Source organism: Sorex fumeus, unplaced genomic scaffold (genome assembly GCF_029834395.1).
Source record: "Sorex fumeus unplaced genomic scaffold, SorFum_2.1 ptg000081l, whole genome shotgun sequence".
Classification (NCBI taxonomy): Eukaryota; Metazoa; Chordata; class Mammalia; order Eulipotyphla; family Soricidae; genus Sorex; species Sorex fumeus.
In genome coordinates, this window is record NW_026606138.1 from 14,943,365 (window position 1) to 14,969,854 (window position 26,490).

Consider the following 26,490-nt stretch of genomic DNA (forward strand, 5'->3'; position numbering starts at 1 on the left):
TATTTTCTGTTTTGTTATCTCAAGAAAATACTAAAGCAGTAGACTTGTTATAAAATCAGAGGAAATCTTAGTTTTATTGGCGATAATTAGCAACAACTACATATGTATTATAACAACATGTTAAGCTGATTTGATGTTTCGTAGTTTTAAAATGGGGCTATCTCATATGATGTTTTATCAGTACATGTCTGCATAATAGAATTACAATTAAAAATGAAAACTTATTTTTCTATAAAGAAGTTTATATTCACCAGAAATATTGTATTAGAATTATTTTGTGTTTGTGGCTGGGGGGTGAAGATCAAATCTTGAAATCAAATTCAGGGCCCCACACAGGCAAAGCCTGTTCCCTGCCACCGAGGTGCCCCAGTTTCTTAAATGTTTTTGATTAGCAAATTTATTTGCTCAATATGATTTAAGTCAGAAATAAAACTTTTAGTTTCTTATATAAGGTAACCTTTGCCTGTTTTTAGAATTGTATATTTTCCATACTAAAAGTGATAATTAATCTTTAAATTTATCTGTCTGTAAAATGAAGTTGTCATATAAAAATAATTTCATAACAGCAATATGGATCTTTAATTCCAGATGAAATATGAAAGCACAGGAAATGAAACTTCAGTGAAGATGTTTAGTCTTAGCTATGATAATTTAAAACATGTAAAGGTTAAAGAGTATTTAAAAAATCTGTCCAGGAGCCTTAGCGATAGTCACAGCAGGTAGGGCGCATGCCTTGCATGTGTCTGACCTGGGTTTGTTCTCTTCCATCCCATGTAGTACCCTGAGACCTGCCAGGAGTAGTTCCTGAAACCAGAGCCAGGAGTAAGTCTTGAGCACTGCTGAGTGTGGTTCCCCCCGACCCCCACCCCGCCCCGTCCCATCCTCTTCCCCAATCCAGTTTATCCAAATTGAAGAAATTAAGTTAAGCCTCTATAAAAACAAATTATTATTATTTTAATTATTATTATTTAAAAAAATTTTTATTGAATCACCGTGAGCTACAGTTACAAAACTTTCATGTTTGAGTTTTAGTCATACAGTGATCGAACACCCACCCCTCCACCAGTGTACATTCTCCACCATCAATGTCCCCAGTATTATCCCCCCATTAACCCTCCCCCTGCCTCTATGGCAGACAATTTCCCCCTTACTCTCTTTCTACTTATGGACATTATGGTTTGCAATATAGATACTGAGAGGCTATCACATTTGGTACTTTATGTACTTTCAGCACACCTCTCCCATCTTGAATGATTCCTCCAACCATAATTGTCTTATTGATCCCTTTTCTATCCTAGCTGTCTTCTCCCCAGCTCATGAGGCAGGCTTCCAACTATGGAGCAATGTTCCTAGCCCTTGTCTCTACTGCCCTTGGGTGTCAGTCTCATATTATGTTACTTATAAAAGCAACTTATATAAACTCAACAGGAGTGTCAAACTGAAGTGGAAGCAGTCTCAGAACAGAAGATACCGAATAACAGATGAAAATGCAGTATAGACTTTAGATAGAATGACCCTAGTTTGAATGTAGGGTTACCTCTTTGTGTGTGTATGTGTGCGTGTGTGTGTGTGTGTGTGTGACAAAGGAAAATAAGATGATTTCCTTAAGAAATAAAATTATGGTTACTTTTGTTTTTTTTTTTTTACTCCTTTACACTCCTTGTTCTTTTTTACTCCTTTTCTAGCATTTAAGAAATGACTGTGCATGTGCCTTATGTGACATTCTATACAAGTGCCCACTATTAAGTGTTCTTTGAAAGCTAAAACAGTATATTCTCTTTTGTGTAGCATGAAACATTTGACCATTCTTTCAGCGCACACATCTGTTTCTTCCAGGTGAACTGGTGGGCAGTGTTGCTCATGGGGATCGCCCTCATCATGCTGATGGCTGGCTTCATCAAGATATGCAGCGTGCACACTCCGAGCAGTAACCCAAAGTTGCCTCCTCCCAAGCCTCTCCCAGGTAGGCCAGTTCGGACAGAGCATTTATTGTCTTAACTCCCAGTTGTTCGAGTAGGATTGGACTATAAATGAACCTTTGTAAATTTATATTACTTCCTCACTGAGTTCGGGATTGCTAGAATGAGATACTTAGTTAATATTTAAGTGCTCAAATTAATCTAATATGGATAATGCCTGTCACCATGGTGGAATTCTGTCCTGAATGCTTGGTGGAATTCTGTCCTGAATGCTTGGTGCTTGATACTTATTTTCTTATTTTTCTTTTACATTTTATCATCTTCACTTGTTTTTCTTGAGAATGTGTGTGTGTGTGTGTGTGTGTGTGTGTGTGTGTGTGTGTGTGTGTATTTTCCTGGTAGTTCTGGGGGTTGAAACCTGGTTGGCCTTATGCACAGGCAAGCACCTTAACCCGTGTAGTATCTCTGGCCCCTTGTGATAGAGAGTGTGTGTGTGTGTGTGTGTGTGTGTGTGTGTGTGTGTGTGTGTGTGTGTATGTATTTTCCTGGTAGTTCTGGGGGTTGAAACCTGGTTGGCCTTATGCACAGGCAAGCACCTTAACCCGTGTAGTATCTCTGGCCCCTTGTGATAGACTACTTTTAACCAATTGGTCTTTTATCTTGTAGCTGTGCTTCTTTTATTATTTTTAATATTCCTACTCTAGAAATATTGGAGGACCATTTTCCCTAGGGGTGATATTGCAAAGCAGCCCCTTGTCTCTGAGCTTCTGCTCATGGAGAAATCACCAAATCACCACCCTCCACCCCTGCAGACACTCCCTTGGGGTGCCTCACCCAGTACCTCTCAGTCTGATAGGGTGCTGGGCGGAACCCTTGTACTGCAGCTCCAGGAGCTTGGAGCCAGCCAGGAAGCACCTGCTTCCTCCCCAGTCTGGCCTGTGCCCCAACGGGGTGCCTGGAATAGCATCTGTCTCTCTTGTGAACTGCATTGTCTAAGGCAGTGAAGTCCGGCCTTCTTTCCCTCTCCCAGCTTCCACAGACTTCTCCATAAGCTTCTTGATAAGCCAAATCCACTTGTCTTCTCAAATTGGCTTCAAACAAGGGCCGCCTTAGTTCCTGTTTTCCTTCCCTTTGCCTCTCTGTACCAGGGAGCCCATTATTTACATGGAGGCATAACATATTGGTGCACATTGAAACACATTTGATTTTTGTACTTAATATCATAATGCTTTACTTGAATTCACAGTGTTAGCACTGTGGTATTTTAGCAATTTCTTTAGCCTCTTTCTTTTAGCAGTTCCAAAGAGCCTTATGATTTTTGGGGGGATGGGAGACATCACAATTTCTGGTCTCATTTAGGGGGACATTACTCAATAAACTTGATTTTACTTTAAGCAGATTTCACCTTTAAAGGTTTTTGAAATCCTAGTTGGCTTTTATTGAATCCTCTCAAAAAGTTCTATGTACTGAATGCGCATTGATCCTCATAGCAATTAGTTATTATGAATTAGTTATCAAGCTTGTTTGACAAACAAGCCTCCTGAGTTTTAGATTAGTTAATCATTTGCTAAAGAATACAGTTTTCCTTATCATAGATTTTTTGCTCAGAATCCGTATTTATCTGATATTGGATTCCTTAGCATTTTGAAATAAGAAGAATATCAATTGAGGTGTGTTATAAATAGGAAATACATTCCATATTTTGACTGAATAAAGAAGTGTTTAACAATGCTACTTTGTTTATATTGGGCAAAGTGAAATTAAGCTCCATATATTGGCTTGGGGCTGATCCCAACAGTGCAGAGAGCACCATGCTGGTTTGGGCACTGACCCTGGGGCTCTGCGTGTAAAGAACACACTCTTCTTTTTGACTGACTTTCCCCCAGTTCCCACCTTCAGTTAATAAAATTATACAGCCTATTCCTTTATTTACTTTTCTCAGTGGGCTCCCAGAAAAATTGTAGTGACACCTAGGGCTCCCATCACCGCTTGTGTTGGACAGTGTTCTGGAATCTTCCCTACTGAAATGCAGCAGTCTCTGAAGGCTGCAAGGCTCTGTGGGCGAGAGTCGGGGCTCTGGAGCTTGGCATGCAGGAACCCGGGTTCCTTCCCCTGGCCTGCAGGAGTGGCTCCCGAGCACCCGCAGGTGTCACCCTGAAGCAGAGTCCCCAGGTGGCCACCATAGAGAGCTCCTAGTAGAACGTTCTCTCTTTGGTGGCTCGCAGGCACTTTGAAGAGGAGGCGGCCGCCACAGCCCGTGCAGCAGCCGCAGCGGCAGCGACCCCGAGAGAGTTACCAGATGGGGCACATGAGACGCTGAGCACAGCAGCTCCTGCCTTGGTTCTTCCTAGTGCCTACAGTGGGAAACTTCACTCCAAAGAGAACCCTTCAGTCAGCACCCCCACCAGCCCTCACGACGCCCGGCGGAGACAGATGGCAAGAGATCATGTCCTCACGCCAGGTGCAATCACCTAAAATATAAAGCCTGCAGATTCCAATTTGGGGGTGGTGGGTGGGAAAGGAACCCAATTTTCTTATGGACAGATATTTTTAACCTAATGGCACAAAGTCTTAGGATATTATTATGTGCCCCGTGTCCCCTGTTCTTCGTTGCTGCATTTTCTTCACTTGCAGGCAAACTTGGCTCTCGAGAAACTTTGATCACAAATCAAAATATAAATCTCTATTTTTTTCAACTGCCAATCAAGGCTTGGAGGTGCGGCCGCCTCAGCATCGGAGACATCACTTGCCAATGTACATACCTTGTTATATGCAGACATGTATTTCTTACAGACACTGTACTTCTGTGTGCAATTGTAAACAGAAATTGCAATATGGATGTTTCTTTGTATTATAAAATTTTTCCGCTCTTAAATGAAAAATTACTGTTTAATTGACATACTCAGGATAACAGAGAATGGTGGTATTCAGTGGTCCAGGATTCTAAAATGCTTTACACAGGCAGTTTGGAAACAAGAATCAACGTTCCTTTTCCCTAAGATGGAGTTGGTTCTGATACTCATTTTGTCTTTATCCCGTGGCTGCTAAGAGCACAGGAGTGACGCGCTGAAGGACACGCAGATACTACTTCAGAGTTCACTCTTACGTCGGTGTCTGGGTTCTTCCTTCCTTTAGACTTTCTAATTCAATTCCAGTTTTGAATTGATAGGTGATTCATGCTTTGGTAGAAATGATGTCATTGAAGCGATTCTTTTTCTGTGTAGCCACTTGTTCGTGTTCCCCGTATATCTGAAGTATGCTAATTATGTTTTCCTTCTGTCTGACATGGGAAAAAGCTGTGTCCTTTTTTTTTTATGAAAATGTTTGAATAGTTTTTTTTTTCAGCATATCGTCACTGATCATTTGTAACCACTAAAGAAGAGTGATTCGCTCAACTAGTAGTAACATAGGTAGGCCTTCTGATACTTTTCCCCTAGAATATTTTAACAACAATGAAGGTGGTAAAACAGCACAGTGTCCCATTCCAGATTTATTTTTTAAACAGATGTAAATAATTGGCATTTTAAAGAAAGAAAGCAAATGCATTTAATGTATTAATAGGCTTATTGCTATGCAGGAATGGAATGGGGCATTACAGAAACATTTTTAAGCTTATGATGTATTTATTGCTCTGTTTTCCAACGACATCACTTAAGTTAGAAGTAAAAGGCTATGATTTTCCTGGCCTCACATAGGAGGCAGCTTAGGGAAAGCGATTAGATTTGTGTTTTGACTTTTTTTTTCCTTTTTTTTTTTTTCTTAAGAGTATAAGGTTTACACAATCATTCTCATAATGTGACGCAAGCCAGCAAGGCCAAAAATGCTAGAGAAAATAATGGATCTCTTCCTTGTAAACTTGTACAGTATGTGGTGACTTTTTCAAAATACAGCTTTTTGTACATGATTTAGAGATAAATTTTGTACATGAAACCCCAGATAGACTATAAATCTAAACAAACAAGTAGGTAGATATGTATGTAATTGCTTTTAAATCATTTAAATGCCTTTGATTTTGGACTGTGCAAAGGGTTGGAAGTGGGTTTGCCTTCTAAAATGGTGACTTTTATTCTGCAAGGGTTCTTAGTAACTTCTTGAGTGTGGTAGACTTTGAACCATGTACATTTTTTGCTTGTAATGTTATCCTGTGGTAGGGTCTTGGCAGTCGCGCACTGCCCTCTTTTATTTTGACTCTAGGTTAAATGTTTTCCGAGAAGAGATACATGCACTGAACTCTTTCCACTGCAAATCAAGATGTGGTTAAATGAAAGGATCAAGACAAATGAGATCTAATACTACTGTCAGTTTAATGTCCACTGTGTTTTATACAGTATCTTTTTTGTTCACTTTGAAAATTTTTACTAAAAACTGCAAAAAATAAAGTATTGTGCAAAGATGTAAGGTTTTTTGAAACTTGAAATGCATTAATAAATAGACTTGATGAAATCAACTTAAAGGCTCCTTGCTCTTCGAACACAGCTGTCCGAGTGTCTCTGAGAGTTTTCGTCACAGACTGGGGACGTGACTTCGAGCGCTGGGGCGCATCCCTGGCATGCACACCCAGGTCTGATCAGTCCTGGGCGTGGCAGGGCTGCCTGAGGACTGCTGGGTTCCTGATGACCCCGCCTCCTGGGGAAAGCATGAGCAAACACAAGACTCTTCCTTGCTAAATGAAGGAGACTTTAGCAGAAGGGATTTGTCTTTTTTCATACAATTACAGAAATCTTTCTGCCCAGATAGATGTTCAAGTAGAAATTCTGTGATTTGTTATTTCTCCTTTGACACACAAATGAACATTAAAAAATAGAAAGTATAAACCTCTACTTCTGCACATTATTTCTACTCAATCTAATTAAAAAAACACCAAACATCTCAGGGTCAGGGAGACTCAAAGTGATGAGAAGAGGTAAGTCAGCCAGGGATAGTTCACCTTCCTTCCTTCCTTCCTTCCTTCCTTCCTTCCTTCCTTCCTTCCTTCCTTCCTTCCTTTCCTTCCTTCCTTCCTTCCTTCCTTCCTTTCCCTCCCTCCCTCCCTCCCTCCCTTCCTCCCTTCCTTCTTTCCTTCCTTCCTTTCTTCCTTTCTTCTTTGTCACACCCGGCAATGCTCAGGGGTTACTCCTGGCTCTACACTCAGGAATTACTCCTGGCAGTGCTTGGGGAACCATTTGGGATGGCAGGGTTGAACCTGGGCCAGCCGCTGAGGCAAACGCCCTCCCTGTGGTACTGATCCAGTTTTGACAGTTTCTCTTTAGGGAAGAGAAAGAAATTATAGTTTTCTAAAAAGTAATTTTGACTTCTGAGAAACCAAAAGGATCACTGAGTCACACAGAGCTTCACTTCCGTTTCAGCATTTCTGATCTTATGTCCTTAATTAAGAGTGATTTCCATTTGTTTTTCCACATGTTACCAGCTTAATTTTCCACTATTGTTTCTACATCCACGTTCTTTCTATGAGAACTGTGCAAAGTGAGCCTTTTCATTCTGTATTGCTGTTTCTGTGTTATACAGATATATATGTTTAGTTGAAGTCGACGCATTTGAAATTTTACATTTAAGAGGTATTATGTAGGGATCGGAGCAATAGAACAGAGGTTAGGGCATTTGCCTTGCACACGGCTGACTCAGGTTTGATTCCCGGCATCCCATCTGGTCCCCTGAGCACCGCCAGGAGTAATTCCTGTTTTTTTCATACAATTACAGAAATATGGGTGTGGCCCCTCCAAAAAAGCCCAAAAATATATAAAAATAAAATAAAGTTTTAAAAAAGGTGTTTATGTAGATAGATAATTGATATGCTCTTCAAAGTGTCTGTCCCTACCTATAGAAAAGCAGCAGATGGTAGATAAATGGAAATTTGAACAAAATATTTATTAGCTTAAAAACTGCAGTGCAGTTTCAGCAATTAGGGCAGTGGAAGCAAAGTTGTGTGTGTGGGGAGAGAGAGAGAGAGAGAGAGAGAGAGAGAGAGAATGCTCAAAGGGCTGAAGCACAGGCTTTGTGTTCCAGCGACCTGGTTGCTCCCTGAACAGCAGTTGTGACTACAGCAGTTGTGACTACAGCAGTTGTGACTTCCGAGCACCAAGCTGGTAGTAGCCCCTGAGCACTGCGGAGTGTGTCTGCCAAACACAATTTTTAAGAAAGAGAATTATTCTTCAGGAACAATGGAAATTGAAGAGAAGATAACAAAATCCTGGAAATAGAAAGCTGGCTTGGTAGATAAGGAAAGACAAATTTCAAATTAGTAGTGAAGATACAAGATACAAGAACAACGGAGTTGGGACTGTTAAGATTTTGGGGTTTCTTGAGTGAGTAGGGCGTTTGCCTACATGCGGCCGCCCTGTGTTCGATCCCCAGCATCCCATACGGTTCCCTGAGCTCTGCCAAGAGTGATTCCTGAGTGCAGAGCCAGGACTAAGCCCTGAGCACTGCAGGTATGACTCCAAACAAACCAAAACTAGGGAGAAAAAAAAAAGATTTGAGGTTATAGATAGCTTTTGAGTCTTTCTCTGTTCTGTGATGAAGGCAAAATTTATACACCGTAAGCAAATCTTACTTTCCAGTTTTTATTATTTTAACAAGGTAAGTCATATTTTGTGACTCTGTTGTGTATTTTAAAAACTAACCTACTTTCTTGGAACTGGAGAGATAGTATAGTGGTAGATTACTTGCCTTGCATGTGACTGACCCGGGTTCAATGCCAACACACCTGGAGTAAGCCCTGAGCACTGTTGGGTGTGGCCGTCAAACAAAAACCAGAGGAACATATTTCCTATTATTTATACACTTAAACATCTAGATTGTTCATTATTTTGAACAGAACTACAAGGAAAATTCTTGACCTAATATTAATATTAAAAAAAAAATTCCCAAAGTGGAATTGTTGGGTTAAAGTTTTTTGTTTTAGGTCATTAATAAAAATTATGATACTGAGGCTGGAGCAGTAAGTAGCACAGTGGGTAGGGTGTTTGCCTTGCACGAAAAGACCCAGGTTCAATTCCCAGCATCCCATATGGTCCCCTGAGCACTGCCAGGTGTGACCCAAAAAGCAAAAAAAAAAAAAAAAATTATGGTGCTGTCTTCCATGTTAAAATATACAAGTGCTGTTCGTGCCATTAGCTTATTAAGACACTTCTATTGTGAAATTCCCTCTCACGGAGCTGTGGAAATTCCCTCGCTTGGGGATGACGCATGAAAGGGTATCAGAGGCTCTCTTGCCCCAGCGCTCAGGGCTCTCCAGCCGCTTTTCACCTGGGATGGCTGTTGCCTTGGACAGACAAAGGAAGAACAAGGGCCAAGCTGGTTTCTGATTAGCTGCTGTTTGTTCAGTCTCTCGTCTCTCCCAGCTCTCTGCGACCTTCTCCTCTGACCTTATGTCCCCCGCGACCTCTGTCCTCTTCTGTCTCTGTCTCAGCCTTCCATCTGACTCCTCCAGTCTACTTGTCCCTCTGTCATTTTCTCTCACTCTTTTCTCTCCTTCCTCCCTGCAGCCGCTCTTTTTCTTCTCTCTCTCCACGCCCCCCCCCAACCACGCTTCCTCCCCCCCCCCCCCCCCCACCATGGGAAGTGCAATCAAACTGTTTTTCCAGTCTTCTTTCCCAACCACCTGCAGCCCACAAGGTCAAACACACCTTAAGGTGTGTTTCTCCTCTTCTTAGACCTGCAACTTAGTTAACATCTCTAATTCTTCTTCCTAATATTTACCATTCTGTATGGACATAGTAATAGATACTTTTAGGCTTGTAGGGTGACTCTCCTGGGGATATCTCACCACAGACTCAGACAGCAGTGCTCAAGTCGGATCAATCATTCCTAACCCCAACAGGGTCCAAATATAATTATTACTTTTTGAATCATGACAGAATTTGTCCATGACTATGCTCTTAACTTATAGTTAAGCATGATGGCACTTGGGCCAGGCCCATTTTGATGCCAGGGTAGCTCAGAGCACACCACTTTACCCTCGTCTGTAAGGGTGAAACTGACACCTGTCACTGCGCAGAAATTTCAGTTTCCCAGCAATGAAACAGTATGTAGCTAGCCAACCTGAACCACCTGGAAGGTGAAGTCCCCTGTCTGGCCCATTGTTGCACTCTTCAGGCCATTTTCTCGAAAGAAACGAGCCGTCTGTAGATGAATGATGGATCCTGTGTCTAGTAAGAACAACTTCGGGAACAACCCTCACATCTGAGGTCGAGGAAGCTGTTAGAAGTCTGACATTCTCGTTGGTCAAGTCTGAGAACATCCACACCAGTAAGGATCTGGAAAAGGTTTGAATCAGTAATACTAGTTTACAAAGTCAAAGTTTCGGACTTTGGGATTTGATCTTAGAGAAACAGTCAGGGGCTGGGGAGGTCACTCACAGGATGGAGCTCATCCCTGGGACTGTGTGGCTGTCCCACCCATACCCCACCATTGCTAGGAGAAACTCTTGCGTTCCACTGGGTATGGTCCCAAAACAAAACGAATCCAGCTGATCAATTGGAGGAAAGATGGACTATCACCATTTTGTTCTTCAGTGATCAGCATGCGGACACCTGCCGGCTGCAGTTTGCATTTATTTAGTAGGACCCAGGGAGTACTGAACACCACTGGTGATGAGATCCATTTGGTGATCACCCAGTGAGGAATAAGACAGAAGCAAATATTCTGTGCCTCCAGTGGGTGTGCTTGGTCTTAAGCAGGTGAGGCAAGTGCTTGGCCACCGACTCACATCTCCAGCCCTTCTGTGTCTCCAAAGTGGAAAGACCACTTAAGAAGCGATCCAGGGGGCCCGAGCCATAGTACAATGGGGAGGGAAACTGCCTTGCATGTGGCCGACCCGAGTTTGATTCCCTGCATTCCATATGGTCCCCAAGCACCACCAGAACTACTTCCTGAGTGCAGAGCCTAGCGTAACCCCTGAGCACTGCTAGGTGTGGTCCCAAACCCACCTCCCCAATCCCCCAGAAAGATGCTAAAGCCAAATGTGAGCCTCGTCCTCAGGTCAAACCACCTCTTTACCAGAAGGAGAGGGAAATCAAGGAACATGTAAAGTGAAAAATACAACATAATTAGCAAATGCAGATTGGAAAACTATGAGTGAGGACAAATGATTCTGTTTATTCAACAATTATAATTGCAAGAAGAAAAGGGAAAAAGAAAACAGATTAAAAGCCACTTAATATAATTAGCAGTACAATTTCTGGGCTAATTTTGGGTCCCAATTTGAACAAACAGCAAAAAAAAAGGGGGGTGTGGGGAGAGGATATAATTTGGTATGAAGATGAAACTAACAGGATATCGAACGATTTTTGAGGATTTGTATCATTGTTAGGTGTGAGAATGCCATCCTGGTTTTTTTTTTTTTATAAGGAAATGCAAATGGGAATACCTTGAAAACTGAAATACTGCCTTAAGATTTGCTTGTAAATGATTGAATTGGTGAGCAAAAGAGGATAGTTAAAACAAGTGATCATGGGCCTGGAGCGATAGAACAGTGGGTAGGGCGTTTGACCGGGTTGGATTCCCAGCATCCCATATGGTCTCCCGAGCACCTCCAGGAGTGATTCCTGAGTGCAAAGCCAGGAATAACCCCTGAGCATCGCCAGGTTTGACCCAAAAAGCAAACAAACAAGTGATCATGAGTTGGGTCATGGGTACTTGGGGCTCATGCTATAGTTTCCTCTCTTTTGGGTGTCGGGAGGTTTGCAGCAAGGGGACTTGGTGATGCTCAAGGGGACCATGTGTAGTGCTGGGAATCAATTGGAGTGGGCTGCATGCATGGCAAGTTCCTTACCCCCTCTCTTATCTCCCTGCTCCTTAGTTCCTATGTTTATGTTTAAAACTTTTCATGAAAGTTTTTTTAAAAAAGTGAATCAAATGATGTAGAATCTCATTTTTACTGTTTATTTTAGCAATACATTGTAGCCTCCATAAATGATGACTTTTATAAAGATTTTTGGGGTAGAATTGAATTTGAACCATTTGAGCTGCCATAATTATATTCTGCTCCAATTACAATGAATGATTAATTGATTATAACAGTGAGGGCGAAGGCTTAAGGCGATGGGTCATGCAGCAATCTCAGCAAGCAGACCATTACGTCCCTTGTTTTCCTACCTTTGGTGGGGCTTATTAGCTATTTAAAGAGAATATTTATTTTCTCCGAAAACATGTCAGAGAGAGTGATCAGGTTATCCAAACTGAGCCTTTGTATCCATATTGCAATAAATGTTAAGTATCTCAGTTCTGCATTCTGCTCTTGTTAAAATGGTAATGATCCCCGGAGGTAGAAATGTATTTTTTCAGAAGATATTCTGGAGTTGTTCATTCTCATTGTGAAGGAATGAGAATAATCAATAGTGTAAGTTGGTGAACACATTAATTGAATAAGTTAGAAATCACTTTGGAAAGCTGAAAGCTGTTTGGTAATATTGAAGAAACTAAGCAATTTATGCTTCATTCTAAATGTATATTTTATCCTGCAGCATTGCCTTTTGGGCCTTTGAATTTCCAAACACAAAAGTCCAGTTTTTGTCATTTAAAGTATCAATAAATCAATTTTCATTTTGTTATAAGTGGTTCGTTTTTGTGTTTCTGGTAGCTTCTCTGGATAAAGTGGCCTGTCAATCATTTTTTTTTCCCTCTTGAAATCTCTTAGAGTCTATGCAGAATCCTTTGGCTTTGGTGGTGTGTATATATATATATATATATATATATATATGCATGCATTGTTCTTTTCTTTTTGTTTCTGAGTCACACCAGGTTGCGCTCAGGGCTTACTCCAGATTTTGTGCTCAGGGATCATCCTGGCAGGGCTTGAAGAACTTACATGGTAACAGGGATGGGACCTGGGTTGGGTCTGTGCAAGGCAAAGCACCTTCCCCTTTGTCCTATCTCTGCTTGAGCACTTGATTGTGTCAGCAATGCCACACACAGTGGGTGGTGGGGGGAACCCTGCCTTCCTGAAGCTTCAAGTCTGCCAGAGGTGAGAGAGATTAACTGCCTGCCAGGTGAGAGCTATGAGTGGGAGGCTTTCATGGTCCCCTAACTGCTGGTGCAGGGGATGGAGCCCAGTTAGAAACTCAAAGAATGCTCCCTTTAAATGAATGAGTTAGAAATCACTTTGATTTCAGTGTGAGAAAGTGACAGTTAAGCTCAATCTGAAGGATGGAGAGAGGTTGAGCAGATCTTGACAATGTTGAACATTGTTGGATACTAATAGCTCATTTTTCTTGGGGAAAGGTAATTTTGCTCGATTTTATTATAAATATATACATCTGTATAAATATATACACCTCTATTAAATCATTAAAATGATTTAATAGAGGCCTTGGTTGGTATTGTTCCCATTTATTGAAGACTTTGTAGGATCCTACTTGACTGTTGTTCTTAAAGATGTCAGCCTAACATTTTGTTTTGTTTCTGTCTTGGGACCACACCCAGCAGTGCTCAGGGCTTACTCCTGGCTCTGTGCTCTCCTGAAAGGGTTCAGGGAACCATATGGCATGCTGGGATCAAAACTGGGCCAGGAGCTCACACGGCAAGTGCCCTACCACTAAACTAATGCCCTGGCCCCCAGCCTAATATTTTGGGAGCTGTGAATAACCATTTGAGATCTTCATCCCTGCTTCCTGAGGACTGTCAAGCTTGGGCTCGCTGTGGCCAGCTGCTGTCTGCCGCTCTGAATGTGGGCCCGGGTCTCTCCAACCTCTGACCCCTGACACAGCTTCATTGTGGCACACCCCACATCGCAGCACCATGCTGCCTTCTCCAGGCAAAACTCTTCAAAGATTCAGCTTCACTTAAGGGCTCCTTGAATCCCCATTCAGTTATGGTTGAGGCGTGTTCTATATCTGTCTGTACCTTTATAGGGGAAGTCTATAGGCTGCCCCCTGTCATGGGGGAAAGGACAGGCCAGCAGTGACAGTGCATGGGACCTGTTTGGGAAATGACACAGATGCAGAGGGCTGGGGATGGAGATGGTCGTGCTGAGTCACGACCACTTCCCAGAGAGACTGCACTGTTTCCGAGCGCTTACTCTAATGACGAACATTTAGAAGTTGACTGTGTGGGTCAGTCACATTCTCCCCAGAGTGTCCACTTTTCTCTCTGCCTCTTCCTTTTGCTCCTACAGGGTTGTGCTTCATTGAGCCCCATTTTCATGATCTTGGCAGTGTCTAATAAACATTCGTATTTTAACAAAGGTGGTCGGAAAATCAGCAGTATTGGGATTTCACAGATTACACAAAAGTGAGCTTCACTGCATGTTGCTGAGATCTATCACCTTTAACTCGGAACATGTCTGATTCTAAACCCCCTGTTGACAAAACTTCCTCCCCTCACTTCTGGAGAGGAAATTTCCTTCAGAGCCTGTATGTGCTTATATTTATAGACTATCAAACATAAACTTCAGGTTTAGCACAGATAGGAAAAAGCATGGCTTAGCTTTGTAAGCAACAAATTATAATTCCTGGCAGAAGAAATGAATTTAGGATGTTGGAATTCAAATTGAATGGGAAGCCCTCACTTTTTTTTTTTGTTGCTTTTTGGGTCACACCTGGCAATGCTCAGGGGTTCTCCTGGCTTTGCACTCAGGAATCACTCCTGGCAATGCTTGGGGGACCATATGGGATTCTGGGAATCGAACCCAGGTCGGCCATGTGCAAGGCAAACGCCCTACCCACTGTGCTATTGCTCCAGCCCCAGGAGTTACTCTTGGGTCCTCACTCAGGAATTACTCCTGGCGGTGCTTGGGGTACCGTATGGGATGCTGGGAATCGAACCCGGGTTGGCCACATGCAAGGCAAACGCCCTACTCGCTTGTGCTATCGCTCCAGCCCTGCCCTCACTTCTTTATACATGTACAAGCCCTTTTTTTTTTTTAACTTTTTTTTTTATTATTAGTGAAACACCATGAGGTACAGTTGTAGATTTACAATTTTTTGTGCTTGGGTTTGATTATACAATGATCAGATACCCATCCCTCCACCAGTGCCCATTTTCCACCACCATGGATAATATCCCCCCCCCGCCCCCATCCCCCCATCCCCCCCTGCCTCTGTGGCAGGGCAATCCCCAGTGTTCTCTCTCTCCTTTTGGGTGTTGTGGTCTGCAAAAGAGACAAGCCCTTTCTTTAGCTCAATTATTGACAGTATTTTCTATTCCACTATTTCCTACTGAAAGGTGGAAATTCAACATTTTGGAGATGGTGTTTTCCTGCAGCAAATCTGCAGGTGGGCATCTTCCTGTCAAGTTTTCCCTCTGTGGGCCTGGAGCAGTAGCGCAGGAGCAGCGAATGCTTACCTTGCAAGAGTACGGTCACAGGTTTCAACCTCAAGTGCCCCACGTGTGCTGAGCAGGGTGCGGGCAGCGCTGCTTTTGGAGCTGGCAGCTTTGCCGTCTGTGATTGCTGACGCCACAGTGACTCAGAGAGAGAGACAGAGAGACAGAGAGACAGAGACAGAGAGAGACAGAGACAGAGCTGCAGCCAGGAGGCAAACACCACAGCAGATGAATGTGGGTGGGGAGATGGATTCCGGTGTCATATAGGAGCTGCTGAGTTGCAGTGAGACTGGTGTTTGTTTTGATGTTGTCTTTGCTTATTGGTGTGATTTTTTTCTCAAACGAGGCACTTTTTTGTTTTGTTTGGGGTCACCCCCTGTGGTGCTCAGGGCTTATTCGTCGTGGGGGCTTAGGGGGACCATATGTGGTGCCAGGATCAAACCAAGGTCTGCGACATGCAAGAGCCTTTCTTCCTGCACTATGTCTCCAGCCCCCAAAACAAGGCAATTTTTAGAGCCTCCAACATACTCATGTTGATTGTGATCTCTAAAAGTGGTTTGACCATAACACCCAAAAGGACAGAGAGAGTAAGAGGGGCTGTGCCTGCCAAAGAGGCAAGGGGTGGGAAGGAATACTGGGATACTGAGGGTGGGGGGAGAAATACTGGGAACATTAGTGGTGGAGAATGGGCACTTGAACATTGTTTGACTGGAAAGCAATCATGAAAGTTTGTAAGTCTAACTATCTCATGGTGATTAAAAAGGCCCTCCCCGTTGTTCATCGATTTGCTCGAGCGGGCCCAGTAACGTCTCCATTGGAGACTTTGTTGTTGCTGTGTTTGTCATATCGAATACGTCACGGGGAGCTTGCCAGGCTTTGGGGTGCGGGCGAGATACTCTCGGTAGCTTGCCAGGATCTCAGAGAGGGGCGGAGGAATCGAACTCGGGTCGGCCATGTTGGCTGCGTGCAAGGCAAACGCCCTACCGCTGTGCTATCGCTCCTTCTCATGGTGATTAATTAAAATAAAAATTAAAAAAATAGTTAACAACTCAAACGTGCATCAACTCAATAAAGTATTTTAAATGATGAAAAAAAAAAGTGGTTTGAAGTGCCCCCAAACTGCTTAACTCTTATGCATTTTTTCCCCTTGAAAGTATCAGTGTAGGGGAGAAGGGAGATAGCTCAAAGGTACCCACAAGACCCTGGGCTCCACTTCTGGCACTATGATCCCCCCAGGCATTGCCGGCTGTAGCCCTGTGGGACCGCAACATGGTAGGGTGGCCTCAAGAAAGCCCTGGGGGGCTGGAGAGAGAGTATAGTGGGGAAGGTGCTTGCCTCACAAATGTCCAACCTGGTTCGATTCCTGGAACCTTGTAGGGTCCCCTGAGTGTCACCAGGAGTGATCCATGAGCGCAGAGCCAGGAGTAAGTCCTGAGCACCATCAGGCAGAGCCCTCAAAAGTTAAAAAAGTAAACGTTGAAAGAATGGGTTCTACAGAAACATTTTGGGGATTGCTGCTTGCGTCGTGGAGACATTTGTAGTTCTCAGCCAGGGACGGATCCTTCTCCCTGAGGGCCCTCCTTGAACCTGGATGTTACTTGTGGTACAGGAACCATGGATTTGCAGTCTCAGAACAGAGCTGTAGCCTGCTCTGACTCATCCACTCTTCCAAGCACCTGCTTTGTGCCACCCTGACTGCATCCGCTGCTTGGTATAGGGGTACCCTTTCCCAGCTTTGTTGATATTGCACCCCAGCCTTATACATCTTGAGTACATGCTTCTGTCCGACAATGTTTATAAATTCTGCAAGTGTATGATTGCACCATTAGTATATCTTAAAATATGTAAAATCTTGGGGCTGGAGCAATAGTACAGCAGGTAGGGCGTTTGCCTTGCATGCGGCCAATGAGGGTTCTCTCACACATGCAAGGCAAGAGCTCTTGTTTTTGTTTTTGTTTTGGGTACACCCAGCAGTACTAAAGGCTTACTCCTAGTTCTGTATTCCGGAATCACTCATGGTGGGCTCAGGAGACCATATGGAACACACAGGATTGAACCTGGGTTGATCATATGCAAGACAAACACCCTACCCACTGTACACATACAGCTGCCAAGCTGTATCTTTGGCCCTTCCTTCCTTCCTTCCTTCCTTCCTTCCTTCCTTCCTTCCTTCCTTCCTTCCTCCCTTCCTCCCTCCCTGCCTTCCTCCCTCCCTCCCTCCTTCCTTTCCTTCCTTTTCTTCCTTCTACATTGTGAACTTGGATACTTTCTATAATAAATAACTTAAGAATCACTAAAAACATTGTGATGAAAATAAAATTAAATTAAAAAAACATTGTGATATCTGATGTTACACTGAATGCTGGTGTGTTGGGGTTCATGGTGGAAGCTGAGTTTTTGCAACATTGGGCTTTGTTATAGTGTTCCTGCTGTTAGGTATATTTGAAAATTTCCATTAAAGTAAAGAGGAAAAAGAATAATTTCGTATGGGGCCAGGGAGCTGGTTCCATGTTCTCTAGCACATGTTTCGCATGTGGGAAACCTGGGTTCAATCCCTAGCACTGTGTACCACCAAGTACCACCAAGTCACCCTGAGCAGTGAGCCAGGAGCAGTCCCTGCGTATCGCCAGCTGTGGTCCAAAGCCCAAAATAACTCCAAAAAGTACAGTGCAAAAAATGGTCATAGGAATATACTACACAGCAGTGATTGTCTTGGGAGGGAGAAAGTTGGGAATAGAATGTCAGGTGCAGCTACTCAGCCCAGTTCCCACATTCTCTGGAGCGTGTATTGCTTCAGCAGGGGGGACCTTCACTCCAGGTTTCCTGGGGTTTTCTCTGAAGAGGTAGGGAAGAGACTGGCCTGACTACCAACTTGTTTTTCTGGGAATCCATAAAATGAGTGTGCAAGCAAAGAGCTGTTACATGTGGAGATCTTGAGGCTTGTTTTGTAATCTAACTTGTCATTTAATAAATGGTGAAATTGTGTCCTGGAAGCGAGCTGGGCACTCGGATCCTGAATACCAAGACCGCGAAAGAGGCTCATGACCAGGAGAACTGCATGGAGAGTCTGTCTGCTGTGGCTGCTATGCTCACAGGAAAATGATACCCCACTAACAAGTCTTTGGAAAAGTCCCTGAAGCTCCATGTGCCTCATCTGGGAAACACATTGGGATCAGAGTGGACAAGGCAGGATGTACTGGACATACCTTGGAGGCGGTTTGCACCCTAGTGCGCCTCTCCTTTTGGGAAGTGATACTCACTTCCGTGCAGTGTTCCCTGTTGCTGAATGTCTCCTCAGAAAGTGGGGACTGGTCTTTGGCTGATCCCATCACCCCTGCCACAGCAAGCAGTGGGTGTTAACCTGGATGGCCGTGAAGGGCAGAAGAGACCCTCACTTCCCTCACATCACCGTGGTCACTCTCGGGCTGGAATCTCAGGGTTGACCTGTGAGCCTGCACGGAGCACTGCCAGACAGAGTTCAGGGAGAGCCTTCATGTCAGGGGCCTATGGAGCAGTAGAGTCGGCCATCTCAGAATTGAACCCTCAGAGATGCACACACACACACACACACACACACACACACACACACACACGCACAGGCAGACATGCTTATGCTCACATGCACACGAATGCATATGTAGGCATACATGACCACATACACACACACACACACACACACACACACACACACACACACACCACCAAGAGACCAACAAGATAAGATTCTGGTGTAAAAGTTTCAGGAGATGGATTAAAGGAGAAGGTGGTTGCTGTGTTGTTTGACTAAGAGTCCTACAAGGTGGCTGGAGCAATAGTGCAGAGGACAGGGCACTTGATTTGCACATAGCTGATATGGGTTCCATCCCCAGTGTCCCATCTGGTCCCCTGAGACCCACTAGAGTGAGGCCTGAGAGCAGAGCCAGGAGTAAGAGCATCTGGTGTGGGCCAAAACCAGAACAAAACCCAAACAAGCCAAACAAAACAAAATAAAAGAAAATGGGAAGAAGGAATATAAACTAGGCTGGAATTATGGAAGTGGAGGAACTTAGCAGAGAAATTCATGAAGAGAAGGTCACACATTGCCATTCGTGGTGGCCCCGCACCACCACTCTCTCTGGAATGAAGGACTCATTCCCTTGGGCACCCTGGGGCCCGTGGTCTTGGATTCTGGCTACAGGATCTTAGTCCTGGCTCTGGTTACAGAAGCAGATGTTTCCTGCTTAGGGAGAAAGGAGTGTCATCCTCTATTTTTAAAGTTAACTAAACTTAAAACAACTAGATAGGATTTATACTTTATTAGCGATCTTTTAATTTTACTAAATTTATGCTAGCATGCAGAAATAACTTATTGTACTCATTAAATGTTTCTTTTTAGAAGCTTGAAAAAAAAAGATTTCATTAAATCCCTTACCCTGACTTTGTAGTTCCTAAATTAGAAGGACTGTGCTCGCTTCGGCAGCACATATAGCAAAACTGTACGATACTGAGAAGATTAGCAGGGCCCCTGAGCAAGGATGATATGCAAATTCGTGAAATATTCCATATTTTGGACCCAAGAAGAAGATCAATAAGGAAGGTCCCTCACGCCTCTGCCCAGGGCCTGGCGGCCTCAATATAGTTCCCTTTTGATTGACTGGGGCAGAAAAAAAATTAGAAGGACTATTTTATGGGTATGTTGTACTGTCATTGTAAACAATACAAATAAGATTCAGTGTACTCCATGTTCCACTCAGAATTTCAGGGTATAAGGTAGAAAACGGGAGGGTATAAGGTAGAAAACGGGAGGGGTATTCAGAGAGTCATTGATGATGCAATGAACAAAGGTTCTAATTTCCCAGGAATTCTTTCAGATCCTGAGAATTGCAAATGTATTTTCTAAAAGAATAATATTTGAGCACAGTTTTAAAGGAACTGGTAGGCATATTAACTACTTCCAAGATAATCTTCCTTGACAACTATTTTAAAGGATTTTCATTCCTCCACCCCCTCTTGTTGATTACTTTTAAATTTTATGTTACACGGAGCACGAAAAAGCTCTCCTGTGACTTAATCTTATTTTCTACAAAATAAAAAGGGAACATCTCTTTCAGTTACTGCAGGAAGAATGATTAGAATTTCTCTTTGTGATCATTTTCCTGCACAGGGCTTTCACTGACTCACTACGATCATATATAACTTCGTATCTCTCTTGCTTGAAGGTATGTCACAAAAATAATTTTAATGAATGTGACATGTAATAAACAAGTAAAAGCTGAAGGCATAAGACTAATACATGTGCAAGCCCAAGGACCAGATGGTTTCACAGCTGAGTTTTTCTCCAATTAAAAAAAAAATCACAATATTATCTAAACTATTCCAGAGCATAGATGAAAGCTGTAGAACATCAAAACGTGGAAAACAAAGCACACCCCCCAAACAGGTGGGGGTCAGTTTCACTTATGAAAAACCATGAAAAATGAGAATTCATCAAGATAGCCCAGCAAGGTTATATAAACACATTGTGCCAAGGAGTGTTTATAATAAGAATGCAAGTGTAAGTATCAAATAATACATTGATATCATTTATTTATGAATAAACTCAAGAAGAAAAGTCATATTTTACCCATGAATTTTCCTAAATTTCTGCACCGATTACTAATAACAATAGAAGAAAACCAATCAGATACAATAGAGCATTTTTGCCAATACTAAATATGTATATGTAAATATACATATATATTTTATAATGGACATAGTATCAAAATTTTTGATTGATATCAAAACAAAACAGTGGTTCCCCCTACCAGCATTATTGATGAACATTGTCTGGGAACTTCTAACCAGCCCAGTAAGTTGGACAAATAAAATAGTATTCATTGCCTTTGGTGATAACACACTTACCATTGTTGTGTTACAATGAGATTTTAGTAAAAAAGTTAAAAAGACTAAGACAATTTGATGAAGCATGTTGAGAAGAATAAGGCTGGAAGCAAAGTAAAATTACTTCAGTATGAGACCAGTAAGAGAAAATGAAAAATCATTTTTTTGCAAAGCACATGTGATATAATATTTTGCAAAATGCTCACAACGGTGAGTGCGTGTGTTAGGGATTAGAACCATAGATTGTTTCTGGCTCCGCTTCTTGTTGGTAGCACGGACATGGGACCAGAACGTCAATGTGGGCAAGGGGAGCAGGGAGAGGTGGCTGAGCCTCTCACGTGCCTGATTCTGGTCATGCGGAATGAGAAGGCCTCTTAGAGTCTACACGCTCACGTCTACGCTGGTAGAAACAGCAAACTCACAAAGCCCTGAGTGTAAATGATCGCATCTGGGTGCGTGAGGGGGTTCGTAAGAGGCCATTTCTGTTCTTGTCCTTGCTCCCTGGGCAGGGGTAGGACAGAGAATCTCTGTCTTTTATGCACCTGGTGTTGATGCTTTCATGCTTTTGTAAAATGTCTTCAAAATGAGAAATCTGGGGCTGGAGAGAGAGCACCGTGGGTAGGGCGCTGGCATCGTATGTGGTAGATTCAGGTTCATCCCTGGGTCCTCCAAATCTGAGTGCTGAGCCAGGAGTCAGCTCCGGGTGTCGGTGTCGCTGGGTGTGGCACCCTACTGTGAGAGAGCAAGAGCAAGAGTGAGAGAGGCAAGTTGGGGTGGGGGGAGACAGAGGGAGAGAAGGGGAGATAAAGGCCAGAAGCCTGGGACTAGTGAACCAGCTTGAGGGTTTGGCCTGGGCCTCGCATGGTCGCAGCCCGGGTTCATCCCTGACGCCCACATGCGCCAGACACCATCCGCCACCAGGCTCTGCCCTCCTCCGTATTGCTGGTTCTGAGCAGCACTGCACTGCGTCAGCTCATCTAGCTAAGTGAGTGACTCCCTGGGAGCCTGAGCACAGCTGGGGAGGAGCGCCTCCCCCCCGCCCCCAACCAAGAAATAAACAAAAAAGAGAAGCCAAGATCTATAGCAGCCACCAACCCCAACCAAATGCTCCTGGCTGCAGGAACTACCGTCTGGTCTTTGCTCGGATATCTGAGAGGCCTCTGGCCTCATGCCTTCCTGGGGAGATAGGGAGCAGGGCGGTGTCCAGGCCGGCATATGCCCAGGGGAGCACCTCTGTTGGAGGGGACTGGCCTCAGGTGTGGACCTCCCTCCCCACTGAGGGGAAGACCTGGGGTTCAATGTCTTTGCCACAACTTTCTCCTGAGATTTGCCCCCAATGAGGAGAAATCTCAGGGCTCAGCCCTCCAGCCTCTGAAGAGTTAAATGCAGGGACAAAGGGAATGGGGTGGCGGGTGTCCAGAGAACCCTGGGGAGGCTGTCCCTGCCTGCTGGAGGGATGTGCTGATGTGCAGATGTGGGCAGCACCCGGCCCCCAGGGCCCAGACTCAGCTCCGCTGGCATCTCCCGACCAAGTCAGTCAAAATCTCTGGGGATGGGGTCTAGACACATTCTGTGTCAATTTCCAGGGTACTGCAGAGGACTGGACTGTCCAGCACGGGGGATCTGATGCCCCCAGGTGAGGTGGGGGGAGAAGGGGTTCCTGACTGGAGGCCTGGGAGGGCAGGACAGTTATTTCAGACTTTCCTGAAGCATCAGGAAGGAGCTCGAAGGACGTCAGACAGGAAAATGACGTCATCTTGTGACAGTGGACCGGGAGGGGAGGGCACCGATGGACCGGTCAGCTGAACTGTGAATGTCTTTATTTTCTTTTGAATGTTAATTTTTAAAAATTATTTCATTATTTACTTATTTAGGTTTGGGGATCACATCTGGGGTCAGGGACAACTCCTGGTTCTGTGCTTAGGGACGGCTCCTGGCTTTGTGCTTAGGGACGGCTCCTGGCTCTGTGCTCAGGGACGGCTCCTGGCTCTGTGCTCAGGGACGACTCCTGGCTCTGTGCCCAGGATCAGCATGCAAGGCAAGTACCTTTCCCATGATACTATATTTCTGGCCCCTAACTGGTCCCACAACAAAGGTAATGCATCCTTTGTGCAAGGCAAGCACCCTACCTGCTGTACTGCTGCTCCGGCACTCTAAACTCTTAATGGCTTAAGCACGTGGGTTTTGTTTGCAAATTCTTTACATAATGCTCAAGAAACCCCAGTGCCTATTTTGTTACTTTATGTTCCCCAGATGAATGCAGTCTTTCTATGTCTGTCCCTCTCTTTCTGATTCATTTCACTTAGCATGATGCTTTCCATGTAGTACCACTTGTACGTAAATTTCATGACTTCATCTTTTCGAACAGCTGCATAGAACTCGATATTGTGTAGATGTACCAAAGTTTCTTTAACCAGTCATCTGTCCTCAGGGATTGGGGGAGGGGGTGGTGGGAGGGATACTGGGAGCATTGGTGGTGGAGAATGGGCACTGGTGGAAGGATGGGTACTCGATCATTGTATAACTGAAACTCAAGCACGAAAATTTGTAAGTCTCCAACTGTACCTCATGGTGCTTCGCTAATAAAAATTTAAAAAAGTAAAGAAAAGAAACCCCAGAACAGGATTCAATCAGCTCTGTGCTAGCTGTCGATTTCACAGTCACTCTGGTTCCCATGCTGAGACCAGCCCACGGCAGCCGCCGCCGTGGGCAGAGCAGCAACGGGGAGAACAGGCTGGTGCGTCTTGGGCTGGGAATCTGTGGGACTTGGCAGTCGCCCGCTGTGAGGGCCCACGGGCAAGGAGACAGTCTGGACACCCCACGTCTGGCCTCTTTGAGTGACAGAGTGGGCAGCTTGAGGAGGAGTGGGCTGAGGCCGACATGGACCTTCTGAGAGTATAGAAGGTAAAGGGAAATGGTGGGATGGGACCACAGGGAGTGTGTGGTTGCCCCAACGTGCAGTTATAAGGCGGGGAAGTCTATATGGGGCAGGAGAGTGAGCCGAGAAGGAGGCCTGCACGCTGGGTGTGCAGGATGCCGGCCTAGAGAGGCTGAATAGGGCCAGGAGCAGAGAGATGGAGAAGCAGGAGGAGAACCAGCAACAACAGCTTCCCACCCACCCCAGGGGGCACCCTGGTTGGGGAATAACTGGCAAAAGGAACTGAACCCCAACTGGGATGGGGGTGAGCTGGTGAGAGGAGGAGGTGCAGAGAGGAAGCAGAGAAGTAAAGGAAGAGATGGAAGAAGTAAGACGTGTTGGGGACATTCATCATGGACAGATTACTAGAGGTCCTGGAAATTGGGGGCAAGTTTCTAGAAGAGTGGGAGATGTGGTCAGCAGGTGGATGCTAACTTGGGGTTCACTTTCCTTTGCTTCTATCTTAACGCAACCCCTAGCCCACTCTGCAACAGCACTCCAAGCTTCCACATTTGCACCTACGTGCATCAAGGTGTGCGTGGAGGAGACTGCTTTGTGGACAGCCTTTGCCAAGAGTATGTCCTTTTTAACCCGGAACCTTCTCTCTGACTGCAGAGTCATGACAGCTGTTTCCTTCCTAGGGTTCATTCTCTTGCAGGACGGCTTCTGCCTGGGAGGCAGGTTGCCAGGACTCTTCCCGTGAGCTCCTCAGTGCAGGCTCTGGAGAGAGCTGTGCATAATCAGTGCTTGGCAGCGCTTGCGTGTGCAGTGAACAGATGTGGCTGCATGTTCAGTTTCCCTACTTGACCCTCAGCTAAGCAGCACTTCAGAGAATCTGATGTCCATGGGCGCATGCTCCTGAATGGAACTCACCAGAGCCACGAGGCGTCTCAGATGTCCTGACTGCCGTTAGCCACGGTGGCTTACAGAGCTCTGGGCCCCAGATGTTTTGACAGGCGGTGCCACTTCAACTTTTCCTAGTAAAAACGAGCTAATTTCTCATTAGACTCCAAACAAAAGGATGTGAATATTGAAAGTGCATCCCACCGCAGGAAAAAATGTTGGGCTTAACTCTTCCCTTTGGTTATTTTTCCATATTGCAGAAGTCACATTCACAGCAAAAGTGAGAGCATGAATTCAACATTTCTATTCCTGTGTACACCTATGTTGACATGACATTTCATCTGTGTGTGGGAGCCACAGTTGATAGTGCCTTTAGTTCTTGGGGGGTAGCTCCTGGCAGTGCTCAGGAGACCCTCTGATATTGGGGAATAAATGTAGGGCCCCTACATACTAACTATGTTTCCAGCTCTCTGAACTGTCTCCTTGCCTCACAACTGCACTGGCCAGAGTGACTCAAGAGCTGGGGACACTCACAGGGCAGGAGCACATGTCTTGCTTGTGAGGCCCCAGGTTCAACTCCCAATGCCCTGGTGACCTCAGTGCACATTTCCAGGTTCCAGCAACATTGCATTGAACTTTTTTTTTTCTTTTTGCTTTTTGGGTCACACCTTGGCGATGCTCAGGGGTTACTCCTGGCTCATGCACTCAGGAATTACTCCTGGGAATTGAACCCGGGTCGGCCACGTGCAAGGCGAACGCCCTACCCGTTGTCCTATCGCTCCAGCCCCTACATTCAACTTTCATGCCTGCACAACTGGGCCATGAAAGTGCTCCCCTGAGCCTTCTGAGTACTGCCGGCAAGTCCAGCCCTCCCCCTGCAGGCTCCTCCCCCTGTCCGAAAGGGCTATAGGAATGAACGCCTGAGCAACTGGACCCAGGACAGTCCTGTTGGCATCTAGATCTCTGGAAGATTCTTCTCTCCTCCAAGAGTCCTTATGGCCTCATGTTTTTGGTAGCAGTTTTATTGTTCTTCTTTCGGTCTGCCCAGCTATGGTTGTGTCTGCAATTGTGCCTGTTAGTTTTGCTGGTGTCATGACTGCCTCTGTTTTTGTCTTTGTGCTAATGCAAAAACTGTTTGGTACTTCTTGAAATGTATGTAGATGCCTCCCTGTCTCCTCCTGCAGTCAGCTCTGCTCTTGGCACTGCTTGGATTCGTCAGTTTCATGCCTGTTTCAGTCTTTTCTGAGAACTGACCACAGTGCCTTTGTGCCTTGCACTGTGGGACATGGGCATTGTTACTGATTGTCATTTTGAAGTGCATAGGAATATTCTTTATGTGCCTCCTGCTACACATGTATACTCTGACTCTGGTATGTACAGCAGATGATGTCTTCATGCTGTTGTTCTTCAATTAGCAATTTAATTAGTAAGATGAGTAACTTCCCCAAAACTTAGTAGTTTTAAATTTTTTTTTAAAGTTGTTTTTTTTTTTTTTACTTCACCAGGTGATGCTCAAGGATTACTCTTGGCTCTGCACTCAGGAATCATTCCTGGCATGGTTCTGGGGACCCTTGTAAGGCAAGCACCCTACCAGCTGTCTACCAGCTGTGCTATCTCTCCAGCCCATAACATTAGTAGTTTTAGGAGAATTTTACCTCTATTTGTTTGTCTTTGTGATATAATTGTATGATT

The 26,490-nt window shown here is 44.5% G+C and overlaps 1 protein-coding gene and 1 non-coding gene across 2 annotated transcripts in view; both read left to right on the top strand.

Moving 5' to 3' along the window:
- ADAM10 (ADAM metallopeptidase domain 10) overlaps positions 1-6,366 on the top strand; it is a 119,047-nt gene extending 112,681 nt beyond the window's left edge. The window contains exons 15-16 of the mRNA XM_056130842.1: positions 1,837-1,963; positions 4,145-6,366. Coding sequence (XP_055986817.1) covers positions 1,837-1,963; positions 4,145-4,239 — 222 coding nt within the window. The 3' untranslated portion in view covers positions 4,240-6,366. The remainder of the gene's footprint in view (positions 1-1,836; positions 1,964-4,144) is intronic.
- Positions 6,367-19,622: 13,256 nt separating this feature from the next.
- On the top strand, positions 19,623-19,728 carry LOC130039020 (U6 spliceosomal RNA). The gene has a single exon (XR_008794821.1). It is a non-coding gene; the product is annotated as a U6 spliceosomal RNA (small nuclear RNA).
- Positions 19,729-26,490: the final 6,762 nt, after the last annotated feature.